The 14413-nt window shown below is 40.4% G+C and overlaps 1 protein-coding gene across 1 annotated transcript; it reads right to left on the bottom strand.

Annotated features, from left to right (window-relative positions):
- Positions 1 to 2119: 2119 nt before the first annotated feature.
- GAN (gigaxonin) lies at positions 2120 to 8157 on the bottom strand (the record flags this gene model as incomplete). The annotated part of the gene is given in 8 exon segments (XM_009572204.1): positions 2120 to 2300; positions 2818 to 2954; positions 3235 to 3384; positions 4463 to 4575; positions 5060 to 5181; positions 6123 to 6340; positions 6821 to 7171; positions 8043 to 8157. Coding segments are annotated over 8 exon segments (1387 nt in total), but the record flags the coding sequence as incomplete, so codon positions are not given.
- Between the last annotated feature and the right edge of the window lie 6256 nt (positions 8158 to 14413).

Below are 14413 nucleotides of genomic sequence, written 5' to 3'. Positions count from 1 at the left end.
AGGCAGAAATATTTGCTAACTGCATTTTGAATGGAAATCCCCTTATGGCTATTTTCTCTCTTTTCCACATCGGTACAATTGCTCAGGTCTCACAATCACTGTCACAGCCACCCTGAAAGGCATCCATCCCGCACAGCACTCCGAGGGTACCGGAATTCAGGGTAACTGTTAGACCCCGCCAGCACGTAACGCAGTAACACTGCACCCTCTTCTGGCCAGTAACACCCCTTCTGCCTCCCGGGGCTGGAACTGGGGGCCTTCCAAAACGGAGAGCAGAGGCACAAACCCCAGCTAGCAGCACTAGAAGCAGAAGTGGCCATCGTCCTAGTCTTCGCTGGCCCTCCTTTTCCAAAGGAAAACACACAACCTGTGAACTGCCTGCAGTGCAGGCACAAATTTATGCCGAGTTAAATTTCTAAGCTCAAATTCTGTGCAGTGGCAGAGCAGAAAGGTGAAGTCTGAATATCTCAGCAGCCCTCAACGCATGCCTCCTCCAGCAACTCGAGACTCAGATTACTTGCTGCTGCTTCACCTTCCTCTGGGCCAGCACAGCCCTCGTGACATGCACACAACATACGGGGTGCTAGAACAAGACCTGAAGCAACTGGATTTTTACGATAATTTTACTTGAATTCTGTAACAGCTCTGGGATGCCACCAAGCAAAGACACAAATGCAAAGACTGCCAGGCAGGCGTCTGTGCTGCAGTCAGCAGGTGGCACCAGGGACCCACCTGCAGCTCCCAGGCTGGAACCTCCGCGCTTTTTCAAACTCCACTTTATGAAAGCCCAATCTGTATCAACCAGTGAAACAGGTTTACAATCGCCAGTGAGGAGCCATGAGCTATTGTATACCACTTTTTGATGAACAGAATCAACCTGGAAATATTTCAGGCAAATCAACTAAAAATAGCAAGTACGAGATAAGGGAGCACTTCTTTCCAGAATTCTTTCCCTTTCAAAGACCTCTTGCCAGAAAGTTAATCAGCTTTTAGCATTTCCCCACACCCCCATAGGGCTATAAATGCTAGAGAGCATCAGCAGCAATAGCCTCTCTTATATGTCTGCTTCCTGTAACCACTTTAAAGAGTGGTTTTTCTCCAGCTTCATTTGATTATAGCTAGTTTGGACATCACTTTGAACAACACAGAAGACCTCTTCATACAAAATTAAAGTCTCTTTACATCTACATCTTGCAAGAAAATTATATAATGAACTTACATCTACTATTCTATTTTTGTGTGCTTTTATACAGGTCACATCATAAATCAGTCTTGACTTATAATACAGACGTATTAATCTCCTCCACTGTCAACAAGCCTTGAAACATCTGACCACAAAGTCTTACTTCAATTTAGTTTACAAAAAAGGGAATCATCCAATTTATAGTTATATGCAAGATAAAAAACACTGGAGGAACCAAAGTTTGTCAGTTATGACTGAAGAATAAGGTGAATATACACAAAATTCTGTCTAACATAACATTTTGAATAGTTAACGCATGTAGTAATACAATACCAGAGCCAAAAGATAACAAATGAAGTCATCAGAAGCAGACTCGAAACAAACAAAAGGAGATTAGCCATGCACAGTCTGTCAAGGTGGCTGTGGAATGCATAGCATTCATAGCGTCTCTCCTATGGCAAAAGCCTACATGGGTTCAAAAAGCAATCAGCTATAAACGCTTGGAACAAAAATGCATTCGATTTCTTATCCCTAGCTTAGGAATTCCCTCAGCTGCAAATCCCTGGAGATAGGACTGGATCATGGAGAAGTATCCCGGTACGTACTTACACTCCTCCACGGGCACTCACGAGGAGCCTAGCGCACGAGTACAGGTGGGGGGCAGCAGTACCCCGCACTTGGGGAAATCGCAGAGTGCAGGGGAAGAACCAGGCAGGCGACCTGTATGATCAAGGTGTTTCTCCTGTTCAGGGGCACCTAAGAGTGACAGGGTGGCCCAGGGCTTTAGGCTTGGTATCTTAGAGGAACAAGCCACTGAAGCAGATGGACATTTGGTAACAGTCATACTGGATCCTAAAAGGTAAGATGAGTTATAGAGATGCATAGCAAAGATCTAATACGCTTTGAAGTGCTGGAGCAAGGCAGGGGGGAACAGACAGGCGAGTGTGTAAAGCACATATTTTCTATGTTTATAGCTGCAGCTAGTTACCTTTTAAACTCATCGTGATAAAATTCAGATTTGCATGTCACCATCTCACTGGCTTGACTATCATCACGACTCCTGACCCCGCCAAACACATAAAGCTCAGAGGCAACTCCACAGGCCACTGCCCCAAATCTGAGAATCCAAATGAGAAAAAAAAAAAAAAACAAAAAAACATATCAAAACCATTTCATATATGCTTCTGAACTTTCTCCATTTTTTGACTTTTTTTTAATTTATATACACCCCCCCCCCCCATATGTTCAACAAGATTAGATGAGTCACGAATATGAATTGTAAGCACTTAATTCAGACCATGTAAAAGAACAAAACAGCGAAGTATTTGTCTCTGCTCAAAATCTAAAGTTCCAGCTGAACTACAATTTCTGGTTTTCATTTTGCGTCAGGGTAGTATTAATTGTAACATCAGGAGTGTATTTCTACAAAATGCATATTTATTGCTTGGATGCTTATCTTTACTCAGCCACATGTTAACTACAGGCCACCATGGTTCAGAAAGACATGGTGAAATTCACAGGGCCTCTGACAGCCATCTTCAGGGATTCATCAGAGAAAGGACAACTTCGTCTCATCAGAGTGTTAAAAAAGGTTGTACACAACAATCTCGCTCCCCCCTTTCATTTTCACTCACCTTCTCTCTTTCAGAGGACAGATTGCTGTCCACTGCTGAGTCCTAGGGTCATAACACTCAACAGATTCAAAGAGTTTTCCGTAGGAGCCTCCACCCATTGCATAGATTTTCTTCTTCATAGCTGCATAGCAGCCAATCTTGTGGAAAAAAGAAAAAGTACATCTAAAATTACACACAAATTCACAGTAGCGAGAGCTCAAAACTAACTATATACACATACACACACGTATGTATTTGGGCTGCCTGTACCACGGTTTTGTTTTGGTATGTGAATAAAAAAGCTGCTCTCCCTCACTTCATTTTGAGACTATTTGTTACAGCTTCTACTTGAAGCAAAAGGTTGAAAAACAAATATGTGTATGTTGGCATTAACTATTTAGCAATAAGTAATGCGATAACATATGATGTAGTTCTTACCTTTCTAACCATGGTCAAGTCTGGCTGCTTGGTCCAGGTCCGGCTATAAATATCATAGCTCTCCATAGAAGTTAGCTCCCTTTCACCGTCCTCACCTCCCAGGATATACAGAATTCCATCAATCTCTACCACACCAAAATTATGTCGTGCCTAAGGAATATCAATAAAGTCAACATTGTAAAACATAACTGCCATTGTGAATAAATCAATACAATCTCTTTTTCAGCATATCTGTCTGCAAAGTGATATTGGTATTATGCCTGGGTTTTGTTTTGTTTTGAAATGGTAAAGTCCTAAACTCCAGAATAAGATTATTAATTTATTGAGCTAAACAAAACAAAGGGTATTCAAAAAAGACAGAGCAGCAAAAGCCAAAGAGACCGCACAGAAATCTAAGACCAGAGCTTGGCCGTATTTCAGTTTGCACAGTGGTGGTCTCCACGATGATGCTGTTGCTTCCAGGTCTCTACAGCAGCGAAACTCGCACCCATTATCTGTGAAAAGGCAGCTCTTCTATTTCGTACGTAGGAGCACAGCTACCCTCACAGTAAACAGGAAACACAATGTATCGTAAAGTCTTACTCATAGTAAGCAGGAAACTTAATGCATCGTAACTACAAACGTGGCCAAAACTACAGGCCTTTGCCAACCAGAGACTGTAATGAGGAAAACCCTGTGGCAAACAATAGTTTCTTAATAAACACCCTATACTGATTTAAGAAGATAAAAACACAGCTGTATTAAGGATATATGTTTACAAATAATAAACTGTTAGTTTTTGACGGAATGCAAATATGAAGAAGGAAGCATTCACTGAAACCAAACCTAAATATGTCTTTGCAAGCCAAATTCTGTATGTTGGCCAGTCCTCTGCCCATCTTTTCTGCACAGTCTGATCCCTTTGTCCATTTAAGAGTTCTCTGGTTTGAGAAGGCCAGTATACCCAGAACATTAAGTATACTACATGACTGATTCATTATGAAACTCCTGAAATTTTGTAGTTCGTCTTTATAGCTAGCTCTTCACTAATGGTTTAGTTGTTCCAGATCCGGCAGTCAGTATCAGACCACAAGTGTAACAACAGGATATAAACAGCAGTCAGTCTGTAGCATGATTTTGAATGTATAAGATGCAAGCGACTGGAGATTCAGAATAAAATTTTGCAGAAGAAAAGCAACATTTTGCCAAAGTAAAAACTTAAATCCCAACAGTTAGATAGTGATCTTGCCTCATTCATTGGTGGTAAGGAACTCCATGAATTGGTATCTGGATCATATTTCTCTCCAGAGCTTAGCGTTCCCTTGTTTTCATCCTGACCACCAAGCACAAATAAAAATCCTTCTGTAAAACAAAATGTAACATGATCTTAAAAACAGGGCTCACACCTGTACACTGAGCAAGACAATGCGACTGGTGAGCTGTATCCTGGAATTCCCTAAGAGATTCAGACCAGTCACAGGTCAAACTCTGGACTGGGGAAGGTAAAGCACATACTTATATCTGGACTCAAGTCTACCCCTGCAGATACTCTTAAACATATTCAGTGATGCAGCAACTAGAATTTACTTGAAACATGAAATACTCCTGGAGAGACAGATGTAGCAGATTCCCACAAAATGTTGCGGGAATAGTGATTTTAAGACACTCGGATGACAGGGATTTTCACAGAATCAAGTAATGTTTTGGGCAGACAAAGGGGAAGCATGAAATAACCCCAGTGCAGTCAATCTTAAAGAAAAAATACTATTATAAGCTGTATCTCAGATTTTGAGGCACTGGTAAGTTTTCATAATATTGACTTTACAAATACAAAGTTCCCTTTTACCTGCTGACAATACTCCATGATTGATCCTTGGAATACTCATAGGAGCAAGTTCAATCCAGAGCTGTCTATTGGGATCATAAAGAGGACACATACACCGCATCACTGAGGTTGGTTTCCGTGATCTGAACACAGGGTGGGGAGGGAACAAACAAAAACAGAAAGACAAGACAGAGTTTTACGAGTTCACCGTTAACAACCTGTGTCCAAAACTTGCTTGTTCATGATTTAATATATATTCATAAAGCGTGGCATTTCCCTGATAAGGAGAAGACCCCCAAAGCAAATATGCGTAAATTTATTTTTGTACAGACTGGAGACATAAAAAAGCAATGCACTTCATTCGTACTGTATCTGCCTGTAACATTTTTTATGAAGGAACTTTGAACAAACTAAAAAGAACTGATAGAGAGTATTAGTAACGTCTGAGTAAAGCGATCTACAGACTGACATGCAAAATGTTATTTGAGTATTTTATTACACTTCTACAAAGAGCAAACATCTAAGTGCTAAACTTATTTAAACAGGCCAAAACCCTCCCCTCTACTGTGAGGGGTATTCAAGAAAAGAAAGGGATTATTGTGTGGAACAGGAATTTTCACCTGGCACCTCAGATGCACCAATAATGACTTTTTTTGGAACCACAGCTATTATAAACAAAACAGTTAAAGCCCACATTCATTATTTTTCAGATTTATTATAGATGCTTTTCAGATAATTAGAAAAGTGTTTCTCCAACGTTTTGGCTTATTTTGAGTAAAGTCTACTCATTTAAAAAAAAAAAAAAACAACAAAAAAACAGCCAACAACATGACCTACAACAACATGACCTACTCTAAGTCTACTACATACTGAATGTCAGAAAATTATCACAAAATATTTATTGCTGAATCATTCACAAAGGTATTTGAGGTGTGTCTAACCAACTCAAAAACAAACTCAAATGACAGAGTAATAAGCCCTTTAGGTGCACATATTCTCTCCACACTGTGTTTTCAGACGTGCCATGAATGGTAGACACTTGTATTTTTACCAGCTGTGATGACCTGTGATGCCACATACTTACACTCGTTCTTCCCCACCAACAGTCACTATACACTCCGAGTAACCCCGGGGCTTGAAGGAGGCCAGCATCGCCTCTCCCTGCTGGGGTGGCGTGAGGGGAATATTGTTGCACTCTTTGACGATCTCCCGTACCAGTGGTTCGCTCATCATCTGCTCACGTAAATAAGCTGCATCTAAGCCCGAAACCCACACTGCTGACATGACATCCTTCATGTGAACCTACAGGAAGAGAGAAATGCCAGAAAATCCCCCAAACTTTACAGAACAGCATTAAGGCACTCGTGCATACAGATGCTTCTGTATTTATCAAAAACTTAAGAGTATTTTTGATATTTGGAAGTAATAACAAAATCTACAACACAATGCTATCAAGAAAATGCATCAACTCTTCAAAGCTCCACTACAAACGTGCTACTTGCTTTTTCTCTACAAAAACAAGATTATATCATCAAATGCCAAAAAGGTACTTTTTTTTCTTAATGTCTATTAAATAATACAGAGAGCAGATCAGCTCATCATCAACACAGCTTTCACCCTTTTACTGCAATCCTGCTGTCTGCATTTCAGGCAAAATTCAACTAATTCTGTAAGTGCAAGAGTAGCCCTGAAAGAAATGTATCTATTTTAAGTTCCCACCGACTAGAGTAAACACAACCGATTTGGGCCACGTTCAAAATATAAACATTTGGACGTCCTGACCTTTCTCGATTCTGAATCATGAGAAATCCACCTAATCACCGCTTCAAAGACGTATCTTTCGTTTCCAACATTGAGCTTTTCCATCGACAGCACTTCTTTCAGTTTTTGAGGAGTCAGTTCCAAGAATTCCTCTGTGCTGCTGACATCGCGAAAGTGAGTTTCCAGATACTCTGAGGCAAGGTAGTGAACATGATGCAAACAATAGTGCAGTGCAAAGTCCCGAATACCAATACAGTTCTCAGCAGCTATGCAACCTTCTAAAAACTCACAGCAGAGAGTTTTTAAGTCTGTAAGCAGCAGGAGATCAGCTGCCTGTACCACATCTTGGATAGTTTCTTCATTTAGCCTGATCTGCAAGAATTAATTTAGAAGTTATAGCTACTACCACTCATTTGTTTCATGACATGTCCGCATTCATTACACTCATTCTCAGTGGCTGAAAAATGGAGTATTAATGCCAGTGTAAAAACTACAAGAAATTGATATGACTACTACACGTTTATAAATTAACACAGGGAGGGAAAGGCATCTGCTTGACAGAAGGTGTCAAGCAGAATTTTGTGCCTGAAGTAACCATAAAATTGCTCATCTAATCTGGGAACCTAAAATGAATTTTGCTGCAATAAACAAATAATTTTTAAAAATGCATGTCCAGAAGAGAATTTCAAGCCACATCTGCCTTTTCTTTTTCTGCTGAAAGTTAAACTCATTCAGCAATTTCAATCTGGTTCCGAATAAACCAGACACACCAACTTGAATTCTTGCTAAGGCCACCGGCACAAAGATCTGAAGGGGCACGCTGTCAGCTACAACAGGCTGGAGAGGTGGGCATGAGGGTCCGTAAGGGAGGATGCCTCATGTACTGTAATGTTCAGTGATGGGGTCTCAATCTCTATTGCTATCAAACCAGTTCTCTCTTACAGCTATCAAAGACTGCATGTTTTAAAGCAGGTTACTGAAGGTAGCCACAAATTTTAATACAAGCATTTGACATTGACTCTTTTGGAGTCCCCCCGCACCGCACGAGAAGAGCAGAGACAACTCCTGCAGAGCATATTGCCTCTACTTCACATGCACAGCCCCAGTGTGATACATTGCTTTGCGGAAGTTTTGCCACAAAGCTTTAAACCTCGTTAGGTTAATCTTTCAGGATAGCAGTGTCAAAACGCAGGTTATTTTGCCAAATAGTTCAATTTCTGTCTAGTTTTTTTTAATACCATACCTGCCCACTGAAGATGTAATCTAGTATCTCTTTCATGATATCAACAGATATCCCTTCAAGTTCAATCTTGTACGTTGAGCCATCGTCCTTTGGAGGATTGTAATTCAATTTTGTTCTAAGAGAGAAGAAAAGAAAAAGAAAAGCTCACAACCTGGGCATTGCTTGCTCTCAGTTTTCTGAAGAAACAAATGCTACCTATGGATCACTTGAGCTATAACAGATGTTAAAACCTTACAATATGATGTGAAAATTCTCTCTTGAATTAGCATGAGAAGGATGTATGTATGGTCTCTAATATTGCTCATCACATTACCAAACTGAACAAATACGTTAGCCTTGCAAACTACCCATGGCATCAAAGAGCCAAAGTCATTTTTTCTCAGCTCATTCATCACAAGCATTCAAAAACTTCACTCAGAACTTCAAACAGAACAGCAGCTCTGCTGACAGATGAAACACAAGAATTTGCTTTGATAAAGGTGGAAAAAAACCCGCAAAACAAAACAAGAAACACTTTACCAAGAAAAAAAATAATTACAGTGGGCAGATGTGATCAGAGTATACACTGGCAGCACAAATATTTGGATTGCGTTACCATTTTGTGTAGTTTATGATGTTATCAGCCTAATGCTATGCCTGGCTGTAACCGAACTGTGCACTCACAGTTGTAGGAAACAGCCCATGTGCTGCTCAGCCGAGCTTTAAATACTCATCTACAGCAGTGGACGCTTCACTTATGAGCAATGTCTTTAAAAATACCAGGAACAGTTTGATGTGCCTTTGAACAGCATGGAGGGGGACTGGGGGAAACGATGAGGAAATAATAATAATAATAATAATACAGCAGACAGCTTTGCTTTCCATCATCTGTTAGTGCAGACACTTCTTCCAGGAAAGACAACTTTAAGTGTTCAAAAGGGAGCAGTGTCCGCCAGTCCAATGAAAACAGTCACAAGAGCTAAAAGATCATTTTGAACATCTTTTTTCCACACTTTAGGCAACAAAGAATACACTATATAAAGACCAGAAAACTTGTTTCACTACCTCTGTGTATATATAGATATCTACATCTAGATATCTACATCACAGCACATTAAAATAAAAGCCTTAAAAACATTTTTATATTCATTTGAATATATTCTTAGATATAATTAGTGTCTTAATGTGAAAAGCTGTGGTTTTGCTAAGCTGGAAGTGTCCAGTTTGCCGCAGTCTTCCGCTACGCACACTCATACTACGTAAATACATAAATAGGACTTAGCTAAGGGCAGATTCTGCTTCACTTACTCATATCAGAATAAATTAGTTTCTCACAAAATAAGATATAACTCACATCGAATATAATCTTAGTCTATAAGGAGCTATTTTTAAGTGTGAATAAGGATGGTAATTTTAGCCCTGAACTTAACCATATTTGTGGTCTTGTTTTCACAACGCTTTTGTATGCTGCAAGACCCATTGCCAGCAAGCAGAACAGGCAGGTATCTGGGAGATAACGCTACTCTGATGCATACGCACGACTGTACGAGGTCTGAAGCTAAACTGCTTCATTCTGTGTTTGTGCAGCACCTAGCACAAGTTATAATACAAATAATAACAACAACAATATAATATGGATTAGGAAATTGCTTATTTATTTCCTAACACTTGGACGGAGATTAGAAAAATTAAGGCTGTTCTCTAAACAGTCTACGTGACTTCCAATAAAGCACGTGCTGCAATAGCAGACACTGATTTGCAACTTGTCAGCTGAAAACTTCTAAACTGAATATACGGCTTCAGCAATCCCATACAATGTGCATCTCAACTCGCGCCATCCTTGCCCACGTGAAATGCGCATTTTTCATGCCTACAACTCCAAATGAATGAAAGAGCACATACATACAGAGTAACACACGTTTTCAACTCTAACCCAGTATCAAGGCTTCTTTACACACATTTTCAAGCCTATCCAAACTACCGCAATTTTAATTATGCTGACTATGCTCGAGTTTTGGGTTTCTTGGTTTGTAATGAGAGCTGCATCTTGTTTCCTGGGATGAAACTGTGTCTTCTTTTAATTTAACATAAAGTGTATCAAGGTTTGCAGCGTCTGGCTTCCTTCACCAGAAAAGAGAGACAGTCAGATGGTATCTATATTTCATACGAATCAAGGACATATGAGTAGCTGGCATGGTCAAATACACAGTGGTATCTACACAGAACCTGGGTAGTCCAACACATTGTGGGGCTTAAAACAGATGCAAGGCATGTAATGAACATGTTGCATGCCGGCACCAATGGGGAGATTAGGGAAAGGACTAGTGCTACTTATCACTAACCTTCATCTTAGCATCACCTGTACACACCCAAGCTAAATCACCTCTTGCATGGACTTTACACTGACACCTCCTAGTAACAAGAAACTGTTGTTCAGAGTTTTTGGGTCTTATCAGGCTAGCTGTTCTAATTACTGTGTACTTTTTTAGACACCAACAGTTGTTAACCTGAAAAGAAACAAACCAACCACTGATGCAAGCCCAAAACACAAACTCAAAGCACAAAAAATAACCTTGAGAACAAATTGATTGATTTCAAAGTTATAGATAGTCGTATGTGGGTAAATATTCTCCTTATGCAAATGCATCCCAGTTCAGACTAAGCTTTATTTCTGTCATCTGTTCTGAGAAGCAGTAGTTATCCATCTGTCACAACTTCAATTTGTTAGTTAATAAACTACAAGGTTATTTATTTATTTTGGAACAAAGATTTCTGAGCTATGACATGAGAACCATTCCCAAATGGCAGTTGGAGGTACTGGCTGTTGGGAAGAGGGGAGGCAAAAAATCATGCAAGGGCATATCATAACCAGGTTTGGGGCTGGAAAAGTTTAGAATGGAAAATTGTGAGTCTAATGTGGAAAGAAAGCTGAAGGAGGAGAAAAAAGGTAGGAGGTATGTAAGCAGAGGGCAAGGAGCCGTGCCTCCTCTTGCATCACCCAGCATCAGCTGTTACCTGCACCCACACCTCGCTAGCGAACTGAGGTCTGGGCACCCTTGTCATAACACATGCAACAGGCAGAAAGAGAAAGTTTCAAAACACGTTTGTTCCCAGTTCAGAAAGACAGAGTGGACAGCACGTGGTGAAATACTTAACTCTGGTCCTCCATCAAATTTCACTTCAGAAAAAACATTTCTAGTTATGCTTAAGCAGAGGTTTTCCAATCTGTCAGCATCCCAGGAAGGAGGATGTTTTCTTACCACCATGCTCTTCCCCAGGGGGATTTATACAGCCTATGACTCGTGTGGCAGAAAACTGGAAGTGGCAAATCTGCACCAAGGTGCAGAGATGTGCCCAGCTGCAGCACGGCTGCTTCTAACACATGCATGTGAGAGCTTCCTACTCCGGACAACATTTCGAATTACTTTAAAAGCACTCTAAGTTGCCAAACCACAGCAGAAAAGGCTGCCTCGGTCTTCCTTAATTCAGATGAAAGACAAGAACATCAAGATTTAGAAGGAAATAAAACCCCCACAGCCAACCAGAAAACCCATCAGCTGGGAGCAGAGCACGGCTGAGACGCATACAGAGCTGGGGGAAACAAAACAAGGCAACTTCGCCATCCTGTTTTCTTAAGTAACATAATTTTAGCAGCGTGACTCTGTACATGTTTTAAAAGGATGTTTTCCATTTTTTAATTAAGATCATCCTTGTAGGTTGAAATTGCTTCCAGTAACATAAATAGTGTTCTATAAACGCATAAAATCTACCCCAACCTCTTGTACCTTGTTAGGAAAACTGCTTGGCACATACTACACCTTGAGCAAGTGGCATAAGACCAAGTGGGTTTATATTGTGTTTTGATGTTGTGTGTCTGTGTGACAAATTTAGAATCTGCTCTTCCACATCACTTAAGGAATACAATCCTAATGAGTCATCTCAAATGACACTACATAAGGCAGAATGGGGAAAAAAAAAATTCCAATACCTCTTCTGTATATGTAAGCAACAATATAAGCAACGTAAATCATTAAAATGAAAAGAAGGGTTTAAAAACAAATGTTGATACTGCTAGGAGTCACAATTCACACCTACTGGCATAAACCAGATTCAAATAATTTTAAAAAAACCCAACAGGTAAATTTAAGACTGTTCACAGTTCTTGTTAAAATGAAGATGGATCTTCCAACTTACCTCTCATTTTAAAAGAACAAAACAAAGAGAAACACAGTCATATTTCCAACCTTACAGCCAAGTCCCTGTGAGAGCACTGTTGTGGGACAGTTAAGATGCACGGGAAGCACATTGAGAAAGGGTCCATGTGTCTGAAAACGCGTTCTTCCTACCTTTTACAGGTGACAGTTTACAGGAGGGGGAATAATAATTTTTAAAAAACCCAACCAAACGAAACAATAAACAAAATGAAAACCAAAACAAAGAATTCAGCCACCACCAATAAACAATAAAGCTTGCTTTCCTGACTCAGAATTCTGTGGGTATATTTTTATCTTTAAAACCTCTGCCGTATTTGTGCACTGTTATGAAAAGACAACCGATGTGTTTCTACAATAGTAATATAAGTTACAAAGACAACAACAGTCTAACTCTTGGAATGCTTTAATCCTTAGAGTGCTGGCATATTGGTACCTAAGCAGGTAAAGAAAACATCTGTCTGCAAAGATTGCGCCTTTGTAAGTGAGAATGCTCTAGACCACATTCACCTCAAGCAGGTTTACGATATTTACAGTGAACAACAATCAAAAAATCTGGGAAACAAAAGACACGCTTTGTTTTTGATGCCTTGCAAAACAAAACTTTTACCTGCTCTCACGTCACCGCACTGCACACAACGCAGTTCGCTGACCTACTTACACAGCTGTAGCAGGGTGTCAGGAGCAAAACCGCAGGAGACAAGAGGGAAACACTTGTCTTTTTGAAAGGAGCTGTCTTTCCAAATTAATGATTTTGCCCCAGATTAACCGTAAGAGCTAGTCTACACAAGCTTTGCCAATATTGCCACACTAGCAAACCTTAGTATTAGAGTAGCAAAGCCATCATTCCAAACCAGGGAGTAATAACATCGGGTTTTGATGGTATATCCTTTACCTGCACCCGTGTTTTGGCCTTCTCCAGAGAGCATTAGCATTTTAAAATGAAGTTATACCTCCAACAAACGTTTCCAGCAAAGACATGCACCAAACCTAAAACATGCTCACAGGGATGACTCAGTCCCCAAAATGACAAGCGAGTACTTTGAGATTTTGCATCGGTAAGGAGAAAACTTAAAAACTCTGCTTCTGATGCAAACATAAGGTCAATTTAGTCTCCTCCTGATCTGGGCTTCCTTATGTAGGTTCGAGTCTTTTGAGTACGAGCTTTCCAAGTTAAATCTAATTAAGTCCTACTTAGGATTGACCATTTTAATGGTGAAGTTTTTTCATTTGTCTGCCTTTATCCCTGCAACATTTTCTCCCATGAAAGCTGGTCTTTCTGCATGCAAAAAACCTTAATAATCACATTATTAAACAGGTCAGACACAAAACCATGATGCAGCAGTTCACTCCACCCACCGCCATCCTCCAAAAAGATATTTTACAACCAAATCAGAAGGTTTTCTTTGAGGTCGCACCCTGGCCTTTAGCAGCACACATAAAAGACAGTCTTTACCACACCCTTCAAAAGGTGCCAGCTCTCAGAGGATTTTGGCTATGCCTCTCTTCTTAAGATTATCTGTAACTGCAACTTCAGGTCTCAAGGCAAAGTAGTCCACCTAACAGCTCAGCACAAAAACCTGCAGAAGTTGCTTTGCTTGGTTTAAGAGAAACAACAACTAGGAATAACTTCATTTTTTTCATTTTTTTCATCTGTTGGAAAGTTTAAGTCAGGCAAAAATGTAAGGCTTTCTCCCCGCCATAAGAAAGAGAACAAAGCAATTCCTTCAGAAGCAGCACAGAAGACGTGTACGGGGCTCATGGGCTTCGCTCAGCGAAGAGCTTGTTTACCCCGAAAATCTGAAGTTACTCTGACTACACTGAGCTCATCCAGATCTAGATTGTAATCTAAATTGGAAATCTACCCTCAACCAGCACGTCTTGCCTAAACACGTGAGTTAGCCCTAAGTAGACAGAACACACACTTGACGAACACAGTCCCCCAAGAACGGACTCTTGGAGCTTCTCAGCAGCAGTTGCCATTTCATTTTACTTTGGGGTTTTTTTAGCCAACTTGGAAAACAACCAACCAACCGTACCAGCTGAGCGTACAAACAAGTCAATGACAAGCAATGCAGATGAGCTGGCTGTTGGGCACCGACGGTTCGTGCCATGCACCTCGTATGCGGCATGAAGCACCGCTCGGCCTCATCTATGCGTGTAGCTGAGTAGACCTGGTTA

This window comes from Fulmarus glacialis, unplaced genomic scaffold, assembly GCF_000690835.1.
Source record: "Fulmarus glacialis isolate BGI_N327 unplaced genomic scaffold, ASM69083v1 scaffold31852, whole genome shotgun sequence".
Taxonomy (NCBI): domain Eukaryota; kingdom Metazoa; phylum Chordata; class Aves; order Procellariiformes; family Procellariidae; genus Fulmarus; species Fulmarus glacialis.
Note: the sequence above shows the minus strand (reverse complement) of the source record. Positions and strands in the feature narration are given on the sequence as shown.